This window comes from Zonotrichia albicollis, chromosome 14, assembly GCF_047830755.1.
Source record: "Zonotrichia albicollis isolate bZonAlb1 chromosome 14, bZonAlb1.hap1, whole genome shotgun sequence".
NCBI classification, from domain to species: Eukaryota; Metazoa; Chordata; class Aves; order Passeriformes; family Passerellidae; genus Zonotrichia; species Zonotrichia albicollis.
Genome location: NC_133832.1, coordinates 2,571,303 through 2,596,263, shown reverse-complemented (window position 1 = coordinate 2,596,263; position 24,961 = coordinate 2,571,303). Strand labels below are relative to the sequence as shown.

At 49.1% G+C, this 24,961-nt stretch overlaps 1 protein-coding gene across 5 annotated transcripts in view; it reads right to left on the bottom strand.

Annotated features, from left to right (window-relative positions):
- The window catches only part of ARHGEF9 (Cdc42 guanine nucleotide exchange factor 9), a 212,301-nt gene that overhangs the window by 169,630 nt on the left and 17,710 nt on the right, over positions 1-24,961 (bottom strand). For all 5 annotated transcript variants that reach the window (XM_074551324.1, XM_074551325.1, XM_074551326.1 and 2 more), the window contains exons 2-4: positions 15,776-18,504; positions 9,284-9,431; positions 6,433-6,542 (exon numbers count right to left, since the gene is read on the bottom strand). In XM_074551324.1, the coding sequence (XP_074407425.1) occupies positions 6,433-6,542; positions 9,284-9,431; positions 15,776-18,436 (2,919 nt within the window). In that variant the 5' untranslated portion in view covers positions 18,437-18,504. The remainder of the gene's footprint in view (positions 1-6,432; positions 6,543-9,283; positions 9,432-15,775; positions 18,505-24,961) is intronic.

Here is a 24,961-nt window from a genome sequence, read left to right as displayed (position 1 = left end):
GCTCACCCCAGAGTCCAGGGAGCCACACACAACCACTCCCAGCATCCCCTGGTGACCTTCTGGGTGTACCCACCCACCCGTGGCTTCAGCAGCACTTCTGGATGCATCTCAAACCTGAAGCAGAAGCTACAGAAGACATTTTGGAGCTCTGACCTGTGCTTTTGCCCGTCCTTCCCAAATTTAGCTCCTTTTCAGCTACACACAGGTGACACCAGGGTGGCCTGGAATCAGGAGCACAGCCAGGGCTTAGGAAGCACTACAAAAGCATTTGTTCCAATATTTACTCAGGGATTTTTCATGCTACACCTACCATAGCCTTCAGTTTATTGGGAACACAGTGCACAGGGGAAGGGCAAACCACAGAGTCTATACTGCTGCCAAGCAAAATGTCATTAAGGTTTTAGCAATGCAACACAAATTGAGTTTACATTAAAGCTTCTTTTGTATAAACCATATCCCAGAGTGAAACACGGTGACAGAGCTGAGTAATGAGTTGGAGCAGAGCAATCAAGGTGGAACTACAGAGCAATAGGAAAAAGGAGCCATTCCAAAGTGCTATTTAAAGTTAGGCTGAGAGCTCCATTTGAAGTATAGAAGTGATTATGTACAGTCACCACTGCACACAGTTAATGCCATGTAGGATGCAGTACCCACCACCTGCAGCTGCACAGAGACACCCTGAGGTTCCATGGCACTATAAAAACCATCAGCAAGGAAGCTGAGATTCTTCTTAATATAGACCTATACATAACTGCTGAAGGGCTGAGCAGTCTGGAACTTCAAATCTCTCTTGTGCTACCCAGCACATAACCCCACAACTCAAAGGTGACCATTTGCCATTTCAAACCTCTCCTTCCTGCAGGACTCAGAGTCCCTGAAGCCCTGATTGTGCCCACGAGTGCTGGGGAACACCTGGGGCTGCTGGAGCAACACCCAAGGCACCAGGGGTTATCCAGCCCTGCTCTGCACAAAACCACAGCACTGCTGAATGATCTTCTAAATACCCAGCAGGCCTGCCTATTATTAGTATAGAGATAATACTAATATTATACTATATTATAGTATTTTTATATATATATATATATATATATATATCTATTATATTATAGTGTATATTATAATATAGTGTATATTATATTACATTATATTATATTATTATAGTATTTTATATATATTATAATATTATACTAGATATATTAGTATGTCAAAGAAGCTCCTCTCATGCAAAGTTTCCAGTCTAGCTAATTAACAGTGGCTTCCTCCATCAGATAAATTTGGGCTTTAGTCCCTTGTACACAAGTGTGGTGGTCACAGGGATCCCAGGATGAGGGAAGGGATGAGAATTTTGACTGCAGCCTCCTTCAGAAGGCTGATTTATTATTTTATTATATATATTATATTATATTATATTATATTATATTATATTATATTATATTATATTATATTATATTATATTATATTATATTATATTATATTATATTATATTATATTATTAAAATTATATACTAAAACTATACTAAAATAATTGAGAGAAAAGGATTTCATCAGAAGGCTAGAAAAGAAAGGAATGGAATGATAATAAAATCTTGTGACTGCTCACAGCCTCGACACAGGTGGCTGTCATTGGTCATCAAGTAAAAACAATTCCACATGCTGAGTAATAATCCTCCAAACCACATTCCAAAGCAGCAAAACATGGAGAAGCTGAAGCTTGTCAGGAGAAAAGATCGTGGCAAAAGGATTTTTCAGAAAATATGTGTGTGACACACAAGTACACAGGGCATGAAGGGAGGGAAGGAGCAGAGGACGGAATGGCTGCAGTCATCTTTAAAGGCTGAAAATTAAAGACAGAATGAACATACATGGAGAGGAGGCTGGCAGAGCATGGTAAGGTTGGGAACAGCTCTCATTTCTAGTTGCAGGCCTGCTGCTGTGTGCTTTGCATCCCTGGGGAGGAGCCCAGGGCAGGCCCGCTCAGGCGAGAGCACGCGGATGGGCTTGGGGCTGAGCTGCAGCTCACACTCAGCTCTGCCTGCCCGGCCCAGCTGCCACCCCCAGCACATCACACACAGCTCGGGTGCTGAAAAGGCTGCACTGCTGCAGCCAGGGGTGCAGGGACCCTGCCTGGGCACTGCTCATGCACACACATGGGGCTGGATCACAGCACTGCAATACTCTGCAGCTCAATCCCTGTTTCCCCTCAAATGAGCAAGGCAATTTTGATTGATTTGAGTTTTTCAGAACTTGCAAAAACACTTACAAATGGCTAAATATATTAAAAAAAAACCAAACAAAACTCCATAAAGACTTCAGAGCACTGCTAAGTAGAGCAGCTGAATAGGTTTATCAACATATAAAGCAGCCCTCCCCAAAATATATGGCTCAGACATACCCTGCCAGCAGAAATACTCAATGTTTAAGATGAGGGAAGAGAGATTCAATGAGGATTTGTATCCCTGGCAGCCCTCCATACGTGCACATAAACCTCTTGTAGCACCACACTGATATTTAAACTAATTAGCACCAGGAAAGCCTCAGGACTGTGCTTTTCTCCCAGGGACACAGGAGCTCCAAAATCGGGCTGTGATCACATCCCACTCACAGCCCAGGATGCTGCAGCCCAGGAGCCCCAGCACAGCCCCCTTCCTGCCCAAGTGCACAGGAACACAGGGCAGGACTCTTGGCAAAGGGAAAAAAATCCCCCCTCTGCCCAAAGTGCCCACTCAGCACTATGTGAGAGGATAAAAATAGCAGGCAGGAGAGCTGGCCCTGAATATCAAGCAGCATTCTCACCCAAATCAACTTCCCCTTCATTCTGTTCTCCTGCAGGCTGCACGTTGCCTGAATTTCCTATTCCTCATAAACACAGCCATGGGGATTTAGCTCTGGGGAGCTGCAGACTGGCACATCCACCATCATTGCTCTGGCAACCCCCCAGCAGGCTCTGGAAAGAGCTCCTGACTTCCAGAGGAGAAGGGAAAGGCTGGGGGGTGGGTTTTGTGAATATTCAACACCTCTGCACAGCAGGCCTGCCTATTATTAGTGTAGGGGATGTCAAAGAAGCTCCTCTCATGCAAAGTTTCCAGTCTAGCTAATTAACAGTGGCATCCTCCAGAATATAAATGTGGGCTTTAGTCCCTTGTACACAAGTACACAGGGCAGGAAGGGAGGGATTGAGCAGAGGACAGGAATGGCTGCAGTCATCTTTAAAGGCTGCAAATTAAAACTCTCAGGTAAGAGAGAGAATTAATACATATAGAGAGGAGGCTTCCTGTTTCAGGAAGGGCTGAATCTCCCTTCTTTTAAAAAAAGACTGGATGTGGCACTCAGTGCCATGGTTTAGTTGAGGTGGTGTTCAGGGCATGGGTTGGACTCCATGATCTTAAAGGATTTTCCAACCTGGTGGTTCTGTGATTCCTCCTGGAGCACATCCCCAGAGCACTGTCTGGAAAAAGGTGGGATGATTCTGACTGGGAGCTAACAAGAAGCAAAGATTCCCTCACAAGGGGCAGCAGAGGCAGAGATTTGGGTCAGGGTGGGACTGCCACCCTCTGCCATGCAGACCATCACACATCTCCCAGCCCTGCTCTGGGGCTGCAGAAGGGAACTCACTGCTGCCCTTGCTCCAAGGATCAGCCCCATCCCAGGTGGCAGGACCTGCCTGAGGGTAAATCAGAGGCAGGAGAGATGCTCAGGTCCTGCCAGAACAGCCTTTCAGGGCACTCTGATCTCTGCTGCAGCAAAGCCTGCACTTCAGGGCACCTTCAGTCTCCTGCAAGTTGGTCCTGACTGTGCCAAACAAAGGCTCTAAGGAACCTAAGTGCTAAACCAAAATGCTCTGCACATAAACTGCTTCAACACAGAGTTCTCTCCAGGCTGAAGAGTGTACTCTGGGAAAAAAATAAAGACTGAAAATTGTTAAAAGTCTGACCTTATTTATTTTTACTTGCTTCTTAAATTAGGAGAGAAATAAAAAAAATATTGTATGACTCCATATGTACCACGCTCCAGTGGTTCACTTTCTTATTCCCACTCCAAAGTGGAACAATAACCTTATATACTCCATAAAAAACTTCTCCAGCTTGTGCCCAGATTTCAGACACTCTTGGAAGGACAAATCCCTGCTTTCTGCACTGCTATGCCACCTCACTGGGGTCAGCTGTCAATGACAGCACCTCCCCAGAGACACCCAGGCCCACAAATCTCACCCCAAATTTATATATTTGCCAGAGCAGAACAACTTTCTGGCCAAGAGGTGATGTGCAGCCCTGCATATCTTCACTGAGCTTGGGGCAGAGGTGACAGCTGAGTTTTCCAGCACTGCTGTTGTGAGCCACATTTCTGTATCCTGCTCCTGCAGCACTTGCACAGCACCTCTGATTTATAAACCAAAGTTTTCAGAGCTTCCTGCTTGCCTTGATTTAAAAACAAGCTGGACAGACCTCCCCAAAGCCAATTCTCTGCCTCAGGGGGGCACATGGCATGGCCATGTCTGAGCCAAACAGCACCCACAGATCTCTGAGCCATGAGCTGTTCAATTCCCTTTCCAGCTCCACATCCCTCCCACCATCACCACAGGAGAAGCAGTTTCTTTGCCAACCTTTCCCAAACTTCAGCAGGATGTTTGTTTGCTGAGGTTTCAGTTTTCCACAGCTTCTCTAAGGGCCTCTGATGCAATCTGAAACAGTCCTGGCTTTAGGATGCTCAAGGCACAGATAGTTCAGGAGCAATTTTGTGTCAAAACAGTACCTTGGCTTCCAGGAGGGCCTCCAGGACAGCTACGAAAGTGGCAAGGCTCCTCTTAAAGGATTAATAAAGTGATTAACTAAGGTGTAATGAAGTGATTAATTAAGGACCAAATCCATCCATGCACTGGTCAGTACCAGACCCTGAACAGGGACACAGCTCGTGGGTAACACACCTGAGACACTCCAAGGCAGGGCTTGCACACTGCACAACAGGATATTGCACTGCTCTGCAGCCACCTGCCTTTATCCTGGCCCCAAGGACAAACAGCTTTATTGGACAGGGATCATTTCATCTTCCAGGAAAACTTTGTTCAAAGCTTTAGATGTTCAGCTTGTCTGAAAGCAGAACAGCTTTCCTGAGTTGAAAGGAGCAGTTCATGTCTCAGCAGCGAGGTAGGACCCAAAGGGAAGGAAGAGAAAGAGAAGAGCTGAACTCCTTGTCTGTCTCTCCTCTGCCTTTGTACCTCAGCCCACAAAAACTCAGCAAAGAAAACAGAAGTGATGCAAGATGGAATTCCAGAAAGTCACAAGTGACAAAAAATCCAGCAGTGCATCCCTGCACGTGTTCCCTGGAAAGCAACACCCAACACAAGGAGGGTGGAGAAGCCAGCATCACTCACTGCCAGCTTCCTGGGATGGAAAAGCACACACAGAGGCCAAGGACCCCTGGCAATCACATTTCAGGAAGGCAGCTCATCAAATATCAAAGGGGAAAGGAATACAAGAAAGGTCTGGTAAGGAAGGGCAGCAGTAGGGAGGGAAAGAGCCACAGAGACACAAGAGAAGGTCAGTTCCCCTTTCCACTCCAGCAGGGAAATTCCTGACTCCCAGACCATCCTTTGTTCCTGTGCCCTAGAGGAACAACAAGGGCTGAACCTCTTCTGCCATAGTCAGTAGGAAACTCTGCCTGCATCACAGGGCAGGCTGGGAAATCTGCTGGGTTTGGGATGATCTGGATCTGTTGGGTACCAGTGAAACCAGACTCATGAGCACTGCAAATCCAAAACAAGACCATGAAATAACCAAAGCCTCCAGACTTCAAACACAGGGCACAGCAAAACCAAAAAAAAAAAAAAAAAACAAAAACCCTGCCCAAGCAAATTATACCATTTTTGCCATCTTTTCTGAATTTTTCCCAGAGAAAAACATGAACGTCCCCAGGCCCACAACAGCTTTTACTTCCCTCACTAGAAGCATCATTCACAAAAAAAGAACCAAGTGGATGGATTGTGCCTATATTTGCAAAACACTTTGGGAAAGAAGCAGTGACATGAATTTGTCACTGAGATGGTGCTGGGAGCAGCACCAAACCCAAAGGACACAGGGCTAAAAAAGGAAGGAGAAAAAATAAACCCATCAAAACCAGGGAGCACATCTGAAGGCGATGGGAAACGTCACAGTTCCCTCCACCTGCAAGGAGCACTCAGCCACAGGCACAGGAGGCCCAGTGACAGCCCAACAGCCTGTGCCACACATTGAAGGGACACTGATTTGGGGAAAAGACAACGCACCTGAGCTTTTACTGCCACAAAACAACACCAAACCAAACCCATCCCCATCTGTGGCTGAAGGACCCAGGCATTGAGGAAGCTGTTAGTCGGGCACATTGTTCTAAACACACAGCCCAAAGCAGGCAAATGCCAGCCCTGAAGCAGGCAGGGGCACGCTGCACACAGCTCCTTACCCGACTGATCTGCAGCTTCTCAGCTCCAGGCTTGAAGAGGTTCCATCGACGGCCGCCGTTCCTGCAGTTCCCGCGCACCTTCAGGGTCTTTGAAGCCTGCTCGTTCTCAGCTGCCAGGAGAAAATCCACAGGAACAAAAAAATAAAAAAGGAATGACAAAAGATAAATGCTGTGCTTTAGCTCAGGCTGGGGGCGGAGGCTGTTCTTTTAAATGAAAGAAACAAAATTGTTTGCAAGAGACTCATTCAACCTCTCCTTTAGAAAAAGAGAGCACGGAGTATATTTAGGTGCTTTATTCAGTGCTCTTGGGATGCAAGGGAAATAGTGCAGCTTGGATACTACAAAAAGGCAGAGCCGGGAGCCACATCCCAACGTGGGGTGAGCCCAGCTGGGTGTGGAGCCAGGATGCTCTGCCAGGAGCTGCAGGAGCAGGAGACCCTCAGCAGCCTGTCCCAGTGTGCCCAGCAGCTCCCTGGGTCCCCAGCAGCAGCACCTGCAGCAATCCCAGCTGCACTCTCACCGTGCTCCATAGCTGAGTGCACCTTGGACCTTTCCAGGCCTTGGAAAATAAACAGCTCCTCCAATTTACACACAAACCAGAAATGGGTAAACCCATAAAAGCTGTTTTTTTAAAGAAACTGGGCTGGTTCTCAGCCCCAGCATTTCAAGCAAGCCCTCAGAGATGCAGTTCTGCTCTAGCTTTTATATTTTTCAGATTGTCACACCAGACCCCAGCCTGGCCTTGCAGATGGCACTACCCAGGCACACAGCAGCTTGTGAAAAAGAGGCAAATGAGCTCTACTTTTCCAATCAACCAAAATGTTCAGCTCCACATCCTATCTCTTTCTTTTTGGGGTGAAGCTGCCATTATGTATGAGACCAGCGTTTTCTCTCCCACATTTGGCAAGCTTGAATTTTAATCCCTTCTTCCATCAGGGTCTTCACATCCCCTGGCCTAGAGGGAAGGAAACAGAGCTGAGCATGACTGGTGTCCCCAGAGCAGCTGCTAGCACAGGTAAATGTGATCCAGGCAGTGCTCATATATAGTACATGCATCCCCACAGGTGTTTCCAGCACCTGGAGCTCCTCATCCCAGCCATGGAGCAAGGATCTACAGAAAACAGCCATAGATCTCTGGGGTCATGAGCAGCTCATTTCCCTTTCCTGCTCCACATCCTTCCCAGCTATCACCACAGAAGCAGTAGTTCTGGAATTCTTCCCTAAAAGATGCACAATGCTCAATTTCTATCTCCTGACGTACCTCTCACCTGGCAGAGGTTTCAGACTGTGTCAGTCCTGAGGGGTTTGAGACCAGAATAAATGGTTCCAGGCTTTGGGAGAGAGGAGACCCCCAAACCAAACAGGTTGGAGCTCAGCAGGGCTGGGACGCTGCTGCAGGCTGCCTGGGCAGCCATCCTGGTTTTCCTCCAGCATTGTTGGGAGAGAGATTGCACTGAGACCTATTTCCTCAATGCTGATGCAGGCAGCCTGCTGCTATTTTTAGCAGCCCACGTTTCACTTTGGAGACTCTTGGAGAGCCAGGCTGCAGCACGGTGCCGGCTCCAGCAGGAGGGGGCGATGGATGGAGCAGCGTGCAAACAGGAAATGTTCACTCTGAGGGGCTGTGTGACCCCCCTGGGCTGGAACCACTGCACCCCAGCAGCAGAGCCATCAATTAACAGCACAGGCAGCTAATTGGCCTTGTCCTCCCCAGCTCTTCTGAACCCTGACATGCTGCCACCATCCATCAGCTGCCTGCATCCCCGGAGTGCTCCTGAGCGATGCCAGCACAGCCTGGCAGCGCTTCCCTGCTCACCCATCACTAAATCACAGGATCCTTCATGCCAGCAGTGGCCCTTCAGGAAATCATTTCCTTTCTCTCATTATCAATCTTTTTAATTAGGAGGTTCAGAAGATGATGTCATCTATTCAGCCATCAGCCAATTTACCTGCCAGCATGAGACACTGCCAGCAAATACATTCCAGGGTGCTCTCTCTGGTGTCACTGAGCAGGACAAATGCAGAGAGGTCATCCCAGTCTTTGGCTCAGGAGACTCCTTCATCATGAAAAGTACCCAAGCACAGGAGGAAAAAACCCTTCACTTCTTGTGTTTCCAAACAAACATCAGATTTGAGTTCTGATCTCAGTATCCATCATCACTCACCACCTCCAAACAGTGAGTACTCACACAGAGGATTCTTCGAGGACAGAAATTCAAGAGAAAACCACCAAATATAATCTCACACAGCAGCTGCTGAACAGCTTTTACACCTCACGTGCCTACTCCTGTTCATCCTCTCATAACCAGATTATGGGGACTGTGCTCAGAGACATCAGAGAGAGAAAACAGCCTTATTTCATAAACACACTGAACACAAGCAGATCCTATTAGCCAGCAAGAAACTCCTCAGCATGTGGCTCTCAGAGCTCCCTCACCTGGTGTCAGGGATGTAACCAGCACGGATGCAAACCACATTCCTGACTTTTCCACCCCTGCCAGCCAAGGGCTGCATGGGTGACACCCAAAAAAGCAAAGGTGGCAGAGAAGAGGCATACACCATGTCTCTGGTGCATGGGTGACAACAAAAAGCAAAGCTGGGAGAGGAGAGGCACTCACCACGTCTGTGGAGTATGGGTGACACCCAAAAGCAAAACTGGCAGAGAAGAGGGACTCACCACTGCTCTGCAGCATGGGTGCCACCAAAAGCAAAGGTGGCAGAGAAGGGGCACTCTTTTTAGGAGGAGAGGAGAGGAGAGGGAGAGGGAGAGGGAGAGGGAGAGGGAGAGGGAGAGGGAGAGGGAGAGGGAGAGGGAGAGGGAGAGGGAGAGGGAGAGGAGAGATGCACTCACCACGCCTGCGGAGCAGGTGCTGCATGCGCCCTCCCAGCTGGTCCAGCCCCATGGGGGTGCTCTGTGACAGCGGCTCCGAGCGGCAGCGCTCCACCAGCGCCTTGAAGGGCTCTGCCTGCGGGGACGGCTGAGCAGGGGGAGATGTCGGCTGTGAGAGAAGGGGCACAGGAGGTTTTACCAACAGCACCCACATCTTGGGCAAAGCAAGCACAGGACATACAATAATACACAGAATTACCACGGCACTGCTAGCTGCACTCTGCACCCGGGGCATTTCTGACCTGCTGGCCCTGGTGTGCAGGCCCCAGTGTGTGGGAACCAGAACATCCCTCTGCTGTCCAGGATGGCCAGGACCCTGCCAGGGGGCTCAGAGGCCCTGGCACAGAGCCCAGAACACCTGTGGGTTTGATTGTGACCCGTGGAACAAATTACCAACCTTAGATGAAGATCAGCAAAGCCACAACAGTTTAGGTAGAATAACAGTGAAGTTATCACGGGGTGGAAAAGTAGATTTTGGGGTTTTTGGTATGGGGGTTCAGGGGGCAAGATGGAGGGAACTGAACGTGCCCAGCCTTTCTCCTTCTTCTTCTTGGCCTCCATCTTCTGCTGTGATGGTGGCACTCACAGATTGGTTTAGAGTAGAAGCTCACTGTCTAACATAGGTGATAGGTATTGGAAAGTAAGTGTAAACATTGTACACATAGTTTACAGTATAAAGCCATAACACTGCCCTGGGGGCAGGCAGAGTGCCTGGAACTGTCCTGCTGGATGGACCTCGGCAGGGCAGGAGAAAATGTATTATAGATAAGATACAATAAACAGCCTTGAGACCAGAAATGAAGAGCCTTGACTCATTCTTCAACCGCTGGGCTGGGAAAAGATTTCGGAACTTTTCTCGAGGTCACTCTGAGCAGCTAAAGAAGCCCCAACACCAGTGCAGGGGGCTCAGACCTTGTACAGCTTTGAGCCCAACACTTCCAGCAGCACTGAGTGTCCCAGAACTTCTGGGAGTGACCCTGATGGAGACCCCCTGGCTGCTCTGCATTTTGGGATGAGGCTGGTCTGCCATTCCCAAACCCCAGCAGGAGCAGACACAGGGAGGAATCAGCTGGTGCTGAGGAACCCATACCAGCAAGGGCTGGCTGCTTCCAAGGAACAGCAAAGAGCAGCCAAGTGGGCTGGCAGCTCACTGATGGCAACAGCTAACCACACATGTCCTTGCATCTACAGCCTACAAAATATTTACTTAAATAAAATAGTTGCAATTGACTGAAGCACCCATAAAATGGTCAAATATCTCAGTTGTACCTTCATGCTTGGTAACACTAATGCAAAGAGTTGGCATTTACAGCTAAGTGGGCAAAAATGTTGGTGTTCTCCTCACTCCACTTTTATTATTCTATTCCAGGAGGAAAAGTTCCTGAAAATGACAACTGTACCATGACATTTTGCAGAATGGAATGTTCTTTTTAAAAACATCACAATTCAAACTCCTACTTTTCATTTTATTCTCTGTGACATGTGACACCGTGGAAGTCTTGCCTGTATAATCTTAGAGTCAGGAAATCAGAAGAAAAATCATTTGACAAAGGTCAAGGGAAGCAAACAGGAGGTGTTCCTCTCTAAGAGGTTTCTAGGCTCAATCACAAACACATCTGTCACACTTGCAGGAGCCTGCTAATAACTGGGGGCCTGGGATGGTTTGGTGGATCCATCCTCAAGCCTCCAGCAGCTCATTTTCCCTGATGTGCTGTTATTTTCATTTACAGATGAAGAACAAAGCAGACAGGCTGTAATTACCCCAGAAGAGAGCTGTGGATGAGTTAAGGCTCCATCTCCCAGCACCAGCATCATCTCCAGTGAGCCAGTACAGCTCTCTTGGCTGGAAAGCAGCTGGGAGGGGGTAAAAGCCAAAGAAAACCTTCCATCCAGGGAATTTAAAATACAGAGTTCCTTTAGCATAAGGCCAGCAAGGCCCAGAGGTGCCCCTTCCCATCCCTACTCTGATTTCACTTTTGAAGCTGGGAATGGGATAAAGGAAAGACACAGCATGTGTTTAAAAGAAAACGTGGAAATCTGAATTGTCCATGTGTTCCACGGCTGGTTCTGTATACATGCAAAGCCTATCAGCTTTGCAAACTCAACCTGCCTTTCCCTGACAATGTTAAAAATATGTTTCCCAAAAAACCCTACCCCACTATAGATAGCACTAAATATAGGCTTTAATTCAAGATTTTGCTAGCACCTCCTGCTTATTATGAATACAAGAATCTGCACAGCTTGAAGATAGGCTTTAGAGGTTTTGTCTCTTCTAAAAATAAAATGATTGTCAGACACAACCATATTAAAAGCCATAAATACCCAAAATCTTCATTCTGCAAGTAAATTGCACTTCACTGCAGACAGGGATACAGCACTCTTTTGGCAACAGCAGGATTTAGAAAGTGAAGTACTAATTCTTAATTTGGAAGAACTATAAAGTCTTTTGTTACGGCAGGCTGAGACATAACCCAGAAGCTGAATAACCAGGAGATGAAGAAAGCTCTGAAGATCAACTCTCCCAGACACTATTTCCTGGTCAGTGCCATTCAGCAGTGGGAGGAAAGGGATAAATCCACTCAGCAATCCCATCTCTGCAGCTGCTCCCACAATAAACCAATCTCAAGCTGAAAGTCACTATGGGCATCACCTGCAATTTCTCCACAAACACAGATAAAAAGGAACTTTGCTGGATCTTCCTCTTGTGAAAAGGCACTTGGAGCTGCACTAAAGCCAAACCCCAAAGCTGTGGGAGGATCTGAGCTCTGCCCCAGCTATCAGGCAGCAGATCTGCAAACCCATCCCCTGGCATGTGCACACTCAGGCAAATCAGCAATGCTGCACTTCCAGTCGGACCCACCGCAGCGAGAGGCTCCTGCTTTCCCACACACAGCACCTAGGGAACCCCAAAAACCTCCTAAGGCCCTGACAGCACCCACATCCATGGGGCCACTTGGAGCAGCAGCACACCCTGCACCAGGGACAGCCTCTGTGGCACTGGGACAGTTTGGATCTGAGGCCAGGACTCGGAGGAAAAACCTCAACACCTGCTCTGGGGAACATCTGCAGTGACGCAGGAGTTTGAGCACACGGCCCTTTACAGAGCCCTGAAATCAAGCCCAACATCCTCATCCTATGGGACACACAGCTTTTGCAAGGCTGACAAGCCTGCAGAAATCTCATCTGCGCACTTCTGGCAATCCTAATTCCCTCAGAGAACAGCCTCACAAACACAACTGGGGGCTGGTGCAGAACAGCCAGAAACAAGCTGCAGCCTGCAAACCCTTTGGAGATAAAATTCTGAACCCCAAGGAAGAGATTTGGCTTTTGATCCGTCAGAATAACCTCTTATTTCCCAAGCAAGCCAGCAGAGGGCACAGAAAGACTGCACTGAAAGCCTCTGCTGTCACTGTGAGGGTGACACCAGCCCAGAGATGCTCCTGGTCACGGCTCTGGGACAAGCAGGGATCTCTGCCAGAAATAAACCTGACATTGATTTCTGGGTCCCAAAAACCCCAAACTAATACCCGAAATATGAATTCAGATGCCTACTTTGCAACCTGTCCTCATGTCACCCCAAAGGAGGTATCAAATCACCCACAAACCCCGTCCATGGACACACCAGCCAGCCTGGAACCCTGATGGAAGGCTGGAATTGCAAAATATATGGATGGTATCAAAGCTGCTTTCCATCTGAATACCACCTCAAGCTACTGGAAATGCTCAAAGACAACTCCTGGGGCTATGCCTGACTTCATGCAGCAGCACTTTCCCTGTTGGGATGCTGTGGTGGTGTTGGAGGATAATTCACTGCAGTGGAATCATGGAAAATGAAACTCTGTCCAAAACCTACTGAAACCTCCATGTCATGCTTTACTCCATGTCTCATGCCTCAGAACAAGGATGGCACTGTGACTCCAGAGCTGCAGCAGTGTGAATGGAGTAACGCATTTCCCACTGACCATTTGATTTGACCTTTACTGGTCTTCCAACTCTTCAAAACATTTTATCTCCACTGTTTCACAAGTTCCCAGAACACATGAGAATTTGGGATGGGGACTGAAAGCAACTATCAGGATGCACTTTTCTACTTTTCTGCATCTGCTTTCACTAAATGCTGCTGCAATACTATTTCCTTTAAAGCACCAGGATCAAGCCCTACCAAACTACTTGCCCATATCATCACTCAGCTCCTGCCCAAAGACATTAGAATTTTAAAAGGCAAGACCAGGAAAGCAAAAATCAGGTGCATTAATTGCAGATACAACTAAACAGATTTACTTATTGACAGAAGCAATGTACAGATCATCCCCTAAATCCCATCCAGCCTCCCTTGTGCTACACCAGCCTCAGTTTCTCACACCATCTCCCCACAGGAGCCTCCATGGGAACAGGCACTTTTATGCTTTTCTTGGGGTAATGTTTAAGTTGTTTGGGAAATGCTGTCTGCCCCACTCTGCTCACACACTGTAAAACTGCTGGGAACTTGCTCAGAGCAGCTGGCCTGGCCAAGCCACCCCGTCCTGGCAGCACCTTCTCCATCCTGTGGTTGAGCAGCCTGGAGTGCAGGCAGCAGGGCCAGTGGCTGTCCTGAGAAACAGGTGCCAGCAAAGGGATGGACTGAGCCCTAAAACAATAAGAGGCTGCAGTGTGCTGCTGCTGTCACGCTCGGGCTGAAGTTACTGCTCTCCCATGTTTATTTTTGGTAAAGTGTTTCCGAGTGCCGCTCCCTGATGGGAGATAGGCCAGCAAATCCCTGGGGTATCTCAGGTCAGTTGTTACTGGAGCTGCTGGCAGACTCTCCAGGGCTGCTCCTGCCCAGGAGATCCCTCCTGCAGCCTCCCTGTGCTCTGGGTTTGGTGCCACCTCTCCATCCCTGTGCACTGCCAGAGCTGCAGCAGAGCTCCTGGGGTGCAGGAGGTGTCCAGAACCCAGGGGGGGCTGTGTGCTTTCCCAGCCCCTGCCCAGGAGGCAGCCAGCCCTCCCTGCCACAGGAAGCCTCAGCAGCACGGAGGCCGTGCGCTACCGCCACACTCCACGGGAACTCGGGGGAGGTTTCCTGCCCAGTTATCTCAAGCACCATATTTAAATTTCTTGGTCATGTTAGTAAGCTGCAACAGCTGAGCTGGGACCTAGGGCATCTCCTGTTCACACAGCTGAGCTGGGAGAGCGCTGGGATTGTGCCCTGGGAGCTCTGGGACCAGACAGGCAGGCCCTGCCCTCCCAGCAGGGATGTGGCTGCTCCAGGAGAACAGTGCTGGTATTTCCCTCTGCTCCACTCCATCCTTTCATGCCTCTCTCATCTTGCTCCTGCCCAGAATACTTTCAGCTTGGTCCCTGTGAAGGGATATCAAACCACAGTTCTTCTAAGCTCCTCCTAAAAATGTTTCTTCCAGAAACCCCAAGAAGTGACCAACCGCCACTCACTCCTCTGGAGTGCCCGGGATTACACCGAGAGCTTCTGTAACTCTTTGTATTACACAGAAACAGCAGAAAAACAAAACCAGGAATAACTAACAATACTGCTGCCTGTTTTAGCTGCGAGTCAGAAGCCCAGATTTTTCCCCCAGCATTTCTAATCTGCTGCCAATTTTCAAACACTTCCCCTCTTGGCTCGGAAGTTACTGCAACCCCTTTTCCAACAGGCAACAGTGTCACCACCCCTGGAATATCTCTTGTCTCTCCAAACCCAATAGGAAAAGAGAAAGTTTCTTCACAAACCAACCTTATTTTTCTACCTGGCACCTTGAAAAAATAAAAAGTCCTCATTCCAGCCTCAGCTAACCAGCAGGTACCCAAAAGAACCCTAAAGCTGAGCTTCACACTGGCTCCACAGGACTTCTGAAGTCTCATAGCAATAATCTGGACAAGACAGATTTGTAACACCCAGAACCTAATCAAAAATGCAATGTCCACTTACATGTTCTGAGGATTTTAAGGGCTTTGAAAGACTTGCTTGTACCAGATAGGAACATCCTGCCATGACTGGAGCCACTAGCATTGCCCCCTCTCATTCATCACCCACCCCACCACTCCTACAACTCTTTAAGGAATCACAGAGGTCAAAGTGCAATTGCTGAATTCTGTTTGCCCACAGCACGCTTAAAAACTCTCAGTTTGCTAAAACCCCTCTTCTTAGGAGCTTCTACTTCCAATGAACCTAAATGCAGAGAGGAAAAAAACTAAAGCTAGTGTCTAGGAATACATAAACTGCTATAACCTCTTCAAGAGACACTGAAACACAAAAAGGGTCTCAGAAGAAGCAGCTCTGGAGGTTTAAGAGCTCAGACTCAGACTGATCTAAGAGCTGTGTCTGCTGCCACTATTCACAGAACAACCTCCATAGCTGCAAATCCCAATGAGGGATGTACAAAAATACTTTCCAGTGCAAACCAGCTTTTTGAGATGTTCAACAGCGTAGTCTTATTGCAAACCTTACAAAGCTGCTCCTACCTTTCCATTTTTGAGGCATCCAGAAGCAACAATCCTCGAGACGTGCACCTGGAAGGGCCTGCACTCTGTGCTGCAGTCAAACTCTTCCACTCTGTCCATGACCTCCACAGAGTTTTGTTCCACAAATGAAGCGGCTCCCCGCTTTTTAATGCGGCCACCAGGCTGTTCCAAACCCTGCCTTTTCACTGTGGAACACTTCAAAAAAGTCACTACAGAAAAGTCCACGTCGGCAACTGCGGAACAGCCCATGTCCGCAGCATCCAGAATATTCTCGGGAATGTCGTGAGAAGGTGGCAGGTCCCTGTCTCTTGTGACCTGACTCTTCTCCAGAGTACTGACAGTGTCTTGCTTCTCTTCGGTCACAGCTGCCTGGGGCAGGTGGATCAGAGCCTCAGGTGCTGCAGAGAAGTCACCATTAGCAGCTGAGGAATGGTCCAAGTCTGCAGCACCCAGCTCATTCACAGGAAGATCAGGAGAAGGTGGCACATCCCTGCCCACAGCCTGTGATGTCTCTGGAGTGCTGCCCAGGTCCTGAATCCCCAGCTCACCTCCCAACAAGTCTTGCAAAGGCAGCTCAGGGTTTCTCAAGTCCTGATTATCCAGTTCTGTCCTTGAAATTGCCTGAGCCGCAGCTGGAGATGGATCCATGTCTTTAGCAATCGCTGGGGCACAAGCCACGTCCTCAGTATCAAGTTTAGCCAGTGATGTCTGTGCAAGGTGGGCCTGAGCCTCAGTCACTGCAGGAAAGGCACCATCAGCAGCTGGAGAGCAGCCCAGGCCTGCAGCATCCAGATTACTGACAGGAAGATCAGGAGAAGGCGCCAGGTCCCTGCCCACGACCCTCTCCAGGGTACTGCCCGTGTCTTGAAACTCCAGCTCACTTCCAGACAAGTTTTGCAAAGGCAGCTCAGGATTTCTCAAGTCCTGATTATCCAGTTCTGTCTCTGAAAACTCCTGAGCTACTGTTGGAGATGAAGCTAGGTCTTTAGCAACCACTGAGGCACAAGCCACTTCTCCAGAATCCAATTTAGTTGGTGATGCCTGTGGAAGGTGAGTCTGCATTTCAGTTTCTGCAGAAAAGTCCCCAATGGCAGCTGGAGAACAGGCCAGGTCCACAGTATCCGGACTATTCACAGAAAGATCATGAGAAGGTGGCAGGTCCCTGGCCATGACCTGGGTCTTCTCTGGATTAGTGCCTAAGTCCTCCACTGGTTCAGCCAGAGTCATCTGTGCAAGTTCAACCAGATCCTCAGAGTGATCTTTGCTGTTCAGCTCAGTGAAAGAGCCACGTGCAAGCTCTGCCAGATGGGACATGGATGGCTCTGGCCCAAAGGGAGAAGGTGAGGTTTCATTAAGCCTGTCATTGCCACTGTCCAGGCCAGAGGAACCAAGGCCTTTCAGCCCATCTGCGGTTTTGCAGTGCTGCAGGGGCTCCTTCCCCCCCAGACTCTCAAAGCTCAGGTTCTCCCAGGTGCCCGAATCCGGGGACTGCAGGCAGGCTCCCACTGTGCAGAAGGCCTTGGCGCTCTCGTTCTCGATAACCAGGCCCTCTCTGGGGGAGGCCACGTCCTGCCTGCGGCCCCGGAAACTGCGCTGAGGCCTCCTCTCATCGGGGGAGAACGCCCTGGAGGAGCCTCGCAGCCGCCGGGCCGCCTCGGCCACGCTGCTCAGGAACCTCACAACACCCCCAAAGTGAGTGGCTTTGGCAGCACCGTTTGATTTTTTTCGCTGGCTGAGATTTTCCTCACATCTTGTATCAAAGTCAAAGTAAGAAGTGGAATGATCAGTTGTATTTTCCAAGTTCTGGAAATTGGTTTCAGCCCTTTGATCTGGGAGCTTTGAATTATCTTTGCTAGCTAATGAAATTCCTTTCAGATAGCTCCAGACATCAGAGCTCCTTCCTCTCCTGCTCTCCTGTGGGAGCACAGCACACCTCTTTTGATTGTCCCCTTCTGTAATTGCAGGACTCTTAACGTGTTCAAAATTCAAAGACTCGCTCTTCCTGGCCGCTATTCTGTGGCAGTTACCATCATTATCCTCACCGTGTAATCTGCCACTGATATCCCTGAGACATTTACTTTCAGTGGCATCGAGTTCAGGAATGCTGATGTTCAGCTCTATGTCCTCAAAAGAAGAGTCCAAATCCTCGATGAACCCCGCGTAGGAGTGGCGGGAGGGCCGCCGGCCATCGCCCAGCTTCCTCACCCTGTAGACAGCCCTCTGCCCGCTGCCATGAGGGTCCTCCTCAGGGTCACACACATCCTGCGCTCTGGATGCTCTCAAATCCACGTTCTTGGGTGTCCTGGAGGATCTTCCCTTTTTTGACGAGCGTACCCTGTCCATGAAAGATGGCTTTTTTAATTCTGGTGCCTCAGAGGCAACTCCCAGCAGAATCATGGACTGGGGCCTGTCTTTATTTGTAGAGAGTCCTTTCCTTCGTCTGACAAAATTCCAGATCCGGCTGCCCTTGGTTGTCTTCTTATACCTGTGTGTTTCCTCCTGCTCACCGGGGACTGCGTCGCCAGAGGCGCAGTGCTCAGCACCACAGGCCTCCAAGGCATCAGTGCTCCCTCCCTCCATGTTTCCTTGGGAAATCCTGTTGGCACATCCATTGGGAATGCTCACAGAAGCAGTACGCTGGAGGCCCTCTAGAACTTCCATCGCCCTGGCTCACAGGCTGGGTCCAGGAGTCACGGATGCATGGTCCTCAGATTGCTTTCTTCACAAGACTTTAAGGGAAAAGAACAAAGGAATGCAATTAGAGCAGAAAACTTTTAGAAGACACATTTCATAAAGCATCACAAGTCAACTCTTATCCCAGCGGTGGTGGCGGTGGTTTTGCCCATTGATTCCAGGGAGGCTAAAATTTTGCTTCCAAACCATATAAATTTTAAAGCTACTTAAATCTCCTTTAAATGACTGAACACTCAGTGACCACAAATAAACTTCCTGCACTAATAAAGTTACCACAAAGTATGCTCAGAATCCCATGAATCACATCTTCACTTTGCAAGTCTCAGAGACTCAAAATGCATCAGAGTTCATGGCAGAGAGAAGAAATTCCAGTCAGTGCCCCTGCACATGTCACTGTCATCTCCACCATCCCCATCCACCAGGAACTGGCACCATGCTCCCAACAGCTCAGTCTCTCCAGGCAGCCATTCAAAGAAAAGTCAGGATGAGCCTTTTCCTGGAAGCAATGCAACTCTAAAATACTGAAACATCAGAAAACTCGTGGAATATCCAAGCCAGGTTTTTCATACAGTAGTGATGGCACCAGCATGGGAATTCCTCCTGGCACTGCTCTGCTCAATGAAAGCTGCTTGGTCACCAATCAACATTACAGAAAATGTGTTCCCCTCAAGTGAGTTCCAGTGGACAGGATTAAAATCCAGTTCCCCCATTCACAGCAGCAATGGAAATCACTCTGAAGCAGCTGTGGGAATACAGCTGAACTCCTGATCAGCTCCTAAAGCTTCCCTTCCCCTGGAACACATCTACCCTGTCTCAATACTACAGCTTCCTGGGGCTGGATCTGCTGGTCCTGGGTTTGCTGTCTAGAAAGCAGAACTACATGCCAGGCACTCAACTGGGTTAAATTCCCTCAATTTCCAATCCTACTCTTAGGAGGAAGAAGAAAGAAATAGTGAGCCCCCAAGACATAGGCTTGACAATGGAGAAACTCTCCCCCAGGCAGCAGGAGAGCCACACTAGCACTGTGAACAGGCCCCATATCTACTTAAAACATTTAAACTTGCTATTTCTGGTAAAACTAAGGTTATTAATGCAGCAGCTACTGTCCGGGGCATCTCATGACCCTTGAATTCAGTCAAGTCTGTTTCTACCTTGCCACCATGTCTGCCTCCAACAAGGGACAACCCATGAAACCCCCAGGGATGGCAGAGGCACCACAGAAGCAGAGCACAGCCAAGAGAAACAACCAGCATCCCTCTTTTTTATGGACAACAGTCATCTGGCTTTCCATGAGCCCTGCCACAGGGCTTGTGCCAAACATTTTTGGCACCAGCTGTGCTTAGGGTAGCAGAAATGAGTGCTTGCTGCTGTGGTGGGCTGCCAGATGTCCACTCACTGTGCTGCCCACCCGAGGCAAGGGGGGAAATAAGAGGAAAAAGCTGATGGGCTGCTATAAAAAATACAAGTGACCCCTTTCCAATCCTTGGCAATTCGATTTATCACCAACCGATCTGGATAACGAGAAACAAACATAAAACTAACCCAATGTCTTACCCCCACCCACCATGGCTCAAGTTCCCCATTTCTGAGGGGATCTACGTCCCCCCAAGGGGTGCAGAATGATTGGGAACTGGGACAGGTATGACTGGGACATGATAGTTGTCCTTCCTTCCTTCTCACACCTAGCCCAGGCTCCCGTGGGGCCTTCACAGGCCACAGCTCCTGTCAGGAGAACTGCGCCCTTGTGGGGCCTCCACTCGTTACAATTTCTGCCACAAATCAGCTCCACAGGATACAATTCCTACCAGAAACATCCCCCTCCTCCTGTGTGGAGCCTCCAGAGGTCCCGTTCCTGCCACGTGGAGCCATCACAGGTCCCGCTCCCCTCAGGAGAAGCTGCTCCTGTGTGGGGCCTGCACAGGCCACAACTGCTGCCAGGGATCAACCCCTGCTCAGCACCTCATCCTCACCAGCCTCAGTACTCACAGAGCTGCTTCTCACCTTTTTGTATCCCCCCTTCACTCTTCCTGGCCATTTTTGCCCTTTATTAAAGGGCAAAAAAGCACCTCACTATGTGAGGCACTGCTGGCTCTGCTCTGGGCTGTGGGGGAGACACTGGTGGCACTGCCTGTGCCCAACACACCCCACAGTGACACAGACTAAATCTGCACTGCTAAATACACCCCACAGCGACACAGCCTAAATGGGCACTGCCAAACACACCCCACAGTGACACAGCCTAAATCTGCACTACCAAATACACCCCACAGCGACACAGCCTAAATGGGCACTGCCAAATACACCCCACAGTGACACAGCCTAAATCTGCACTGCCAAACACACCCCACAGTGACACAGCCTAAATGGGCACTGCCAAACACACCCCACAGTGACACAGCCTAAATAGGCACTGCCAGATACACCCCCATGGTGACATAGCCTAAATGTGCACTGTCAAATACACCCTACAGTGACACAGCCTAAATGGGCACTGCCAGATACACCCCACAGTGACACAGCCTAAATGGGCACTGCCAAATACACCCCACAGCTGCACAGCATCACTGGATACAGCCAAGCACGCCCGGCAACTTCACACCCTAAATGTACACTGCCAAATACACCCCGCAGTTGCACAACCTCAATGTACCCTACCAAATACAACCCACTCAGTTACACATCCTGAAGGAGTACAGCCAAATACACCCCACAATTACACATCCTAAATGTGCCCTACCAAATACACCCCAGTGACACATCCTAAATGTGCTTTGCCAAATACACCCCACAGTGACACAGCCTAAATCTACACTGCCAAACTCACCCCACACTGACACAGCATCACTGCACAATGCCAAACTCACCTCACAGTGATATAGCCTAAATGGGCACTGCCAAACTCACCCCACAGTTACATTTCCTGATTGAATACAGCCAAGTTCACCCCACAATTTCACAACCTGACAGTATAGAGTCAGATACACCACACACTCCCACAACCTAAATGTGCACTGCCAAATACATCCCAGACCTATACAACATCACTGGATACAGCCAAAAACACTCCACAGTTACACATCCTGATGGAATACTGCCAAATACACCCCACACTGACACATCATAAATGGGCACTGCCAAACACACCCCACACTGATACAGCCTAAATGTACCCTACCAAATATACCCCACTGAGTTACACATCCTGAAGGAATACAGCCAGATACACCCCACGGTGACACAGTCTAAATGAGCACTACCAAATACATCCCACAGCTGCACAGCATCGCTGGATACAGCCAAACACACTTCACAATTGCACACCCTGAATGCCCTGTGGGGTCTATCCCACTGCCAGACAGACCCCACAGCTCCCCAGCCCAACCACACACAGCCCATGCAGTCCCCCAGCTCAGTGGGTGCCTCCAGTCACACCTGAGAGTTGCCCAGTCCAAGCTGATGCTCTGTTCTAGCTGTCTCTTTATTCAGCCTTCTGTACCCACCACCATGGAGGTTTTAAGAGAGAACCTCCTTCCCCAGACACTTCTGGGCCTCAGCACCACCTGCCTCCATTTAAACCCTGCAGCAGAATTTCATGCTGGAGCTGTGCTGCCATGGGTCCCTGCAGAGACCACAGAAGCTTTTGTTCCCAAAAAACCAGGGGTTGAGCAGGACAGTTCCTCCATCTGGTGCCTGAGGAGGAGACCAGCTCCTCATTTCTCAGGCTGTCACTTTGGGATGTGAGTTATTCCCAGACATTCCTGCTGCAACTTAAAGACTAACACATTGGAATGGGTTGGAAGGAGTGGTGGGGGAAAAAAAAAAGAGCACTTCAGTCGTTTCAAGTCGTGCAGCCAACTGGCAGCAAAAGACAGAAATCACAAATGGCCCTGGTTTTTTGTTTGTTTTCTCTTTCCAGTTTTATGTTTTATTGTTTTTGGCTGGGTGGATCCTGCATGAGGAAAGAAGATTCAAAGGGAAGAGGCTTGCCTGTGAAGTCTTTGGAGGGAGGCTAGCACAGAGGAGACAGGCTGTTCCTCATGTGGCAGGCAAAAGAGAGCCCATAACAAGGCACAGATCCTGCACAGCCCTCCCCAGAGAAGCAACAGAACCCACAATCACAGGGCACATGGGTGGCTTTAAAATTAAATAAGGAGGGTTTGTATTATTTTTTTAAGCAGCTTTAAAGCAGATGTAAATTAGAGCTGCCACTATGAAGCCAGACCCAAGCACTCAAAGCAGAGAGGAGAACCACTCTGTGACCAGTGTTTGGTTCCTCCTCTCCACCTCCCCTTCCACCACAGCCTCACCTGAACCTCTCCTCATCTTCAAAACCACCTTGTGGGTGTTTGAATTCCCCCCATTCACACCTGCAGGACTGCACACACTGAAACTGATGCCTTGAGAGGCTCCTGGAGCAGAGGCTGGACAGAGTTGAAGGAATAAATTAGGGATTTATTAAAAGGCCTTCACAGGATTCACCTTGGGCAGCACAAGAGCCCAGCCAGGGCTACATCCAAGCTGGATGAGGCTCACAAGTTCTCACACTTTTATCAGTTTTGGTCCATTTCCATATTGCAGTTAATTGTCCAATTCCAGCTCTGGGTTAAGCAGTCCTATCCTCCCAGTTTGCTCTCCTCAATTCTCTGTTGTTTGCACTTTTTGGGCCTGAAGCTGCAGTGGTGTCCTTGGTTCTGGGGCTGGAAAAGGATTGTTTTGTGTGACTGAGCTGTGAGGAGAACATGCTAACACTTTATATGGAGTTCAGAGTTATGAACTAATGCAGTACAGAGTCTGGAAAACATGAAAACTAAAACTGAAGGCATCAAAACCAGAGGCTGACCTTGGCAGGAGCCAACCCCCAGCACAGCCTCCTCAGTGCCCACAGCCCAGCACTGCCCCTGAGCCAGCTCCAGCCCCAGGACTGGCACTGCCCCACCCACAGCAAACCTCCCACCCCCAAGGCAAATTTCAGCCACCTTCCTACAGTGTTCCCTGAGCAGGAGCCCAAATCTGCTCTGCTGCACTGCCTGCAGGAGCTGCTGAACACAGCACCCACTGCTCTGCAAACACCTGCAGCAGCTGCCTGGGGCAACCTGTGCTTGCCCCAGCCAAGCAGGGCAAAGGTGGCTTTACCAACCACAGGGCCTTGGGGGCATTTAGGCCCATCATGACAAAATACAATTTGAATACGGAGGAAAGCAGCCCTGAGAGTGTCTGATGAACCAGTGCTCACCTTTCTGGGGTGCAGGGGAAAGAGGTTTTGAAGAAACGCTGTGGGAACAGCTATTAGTCAGAAAACAACACCACTTGTCAACCACATGTTTATTTTTGCCCTCCTCGAGCTGCAGTTGCAGATGTCAAGTCGTAGCGAGTCACCACCCAGCAGCTGAGCTGGGACTACCATCACTTAAAGCAGGGTTTTAACCACAGAAAACACAATTACCTTCCACCTCTTCCACTGCCCACAGATTGCCTGAGCCTAAGGAGGGTGGCTGAGCCAGGTCTGGAGACAAAAGGCTCACATGTTTGCTCTCCAAAACACACGGAATCTCACCTGGATGGGAAGATAGTTATACAAAACTCCAGCTATCAAGCAAACACTGTCAAGAGCTCCAATGCACAGGGGCTGTGTGGGTCCCTGCCTTGCCCTGCTCTTCCCAAAGCAGCCCTTCATTCTGAAAATTCACTTTCCTTTTCCAGGTCACTGAGAGGGATGAATAAACTGAGATTAATAAAATCCCCAGCCAAGGGCACCAGGTGTGTTACACAAACATCTGTATCTGCAGCCATGACTCCCCCTCCAAATTCTTTCCATATTTTTTGTGTTATCCCAATCTCTAAGAAAGAAATAGGTGTCTGTATCTCACTCGTGGTTGCACAACATTCCCTTGGCAACAGGCTCTTCCTGCACAATACAGGTGGGAGTAAGAGCAATTTTGCTCATTTTCAGTGTGATTTAGCAGACAGCCAGCAGAAAAAACAGAACAGGCCCAGGGAACACCCACTAAAGTTGACAGTTCTCATAGACTTAAAGGACATTGAATCAGGCCCAAGCAATCAGGGCTGTCACAAGCCACCCCTCAGGGAGTGACACTTCCCATGGGCAATCTCCTGCTGCTGATAACACAAGTTATCCACAAAAAGAGCAAAACCAGGCTGTTTAACCAGGCTAAACCACAACACCAGGTCCAAAGGCAGCAGGGTAGCAAGACCTACTAGAAAGGAAGCATCAGTGAGGAAATTCGGATTAGTCTGATCCAGGCTGAGTTTTCTCAAGAGATCCTAATGATGGAAACTGCTCATTTAACAGCACACAGTTCAGGCTGTTTGCCAGGCAGGCACCACACAATCCCTGAAATCTTCTTCAGATCTCAGCAGGTTTCGGGCAACAAGCAGAAGTAACTTGTAAGAAATATATATTTAGTGCTCTGAAGGACTAGAAGGGCACTGGAACAGGATGCCCAGAGAAGCTGTGGCTGCCCCTGGATCCCT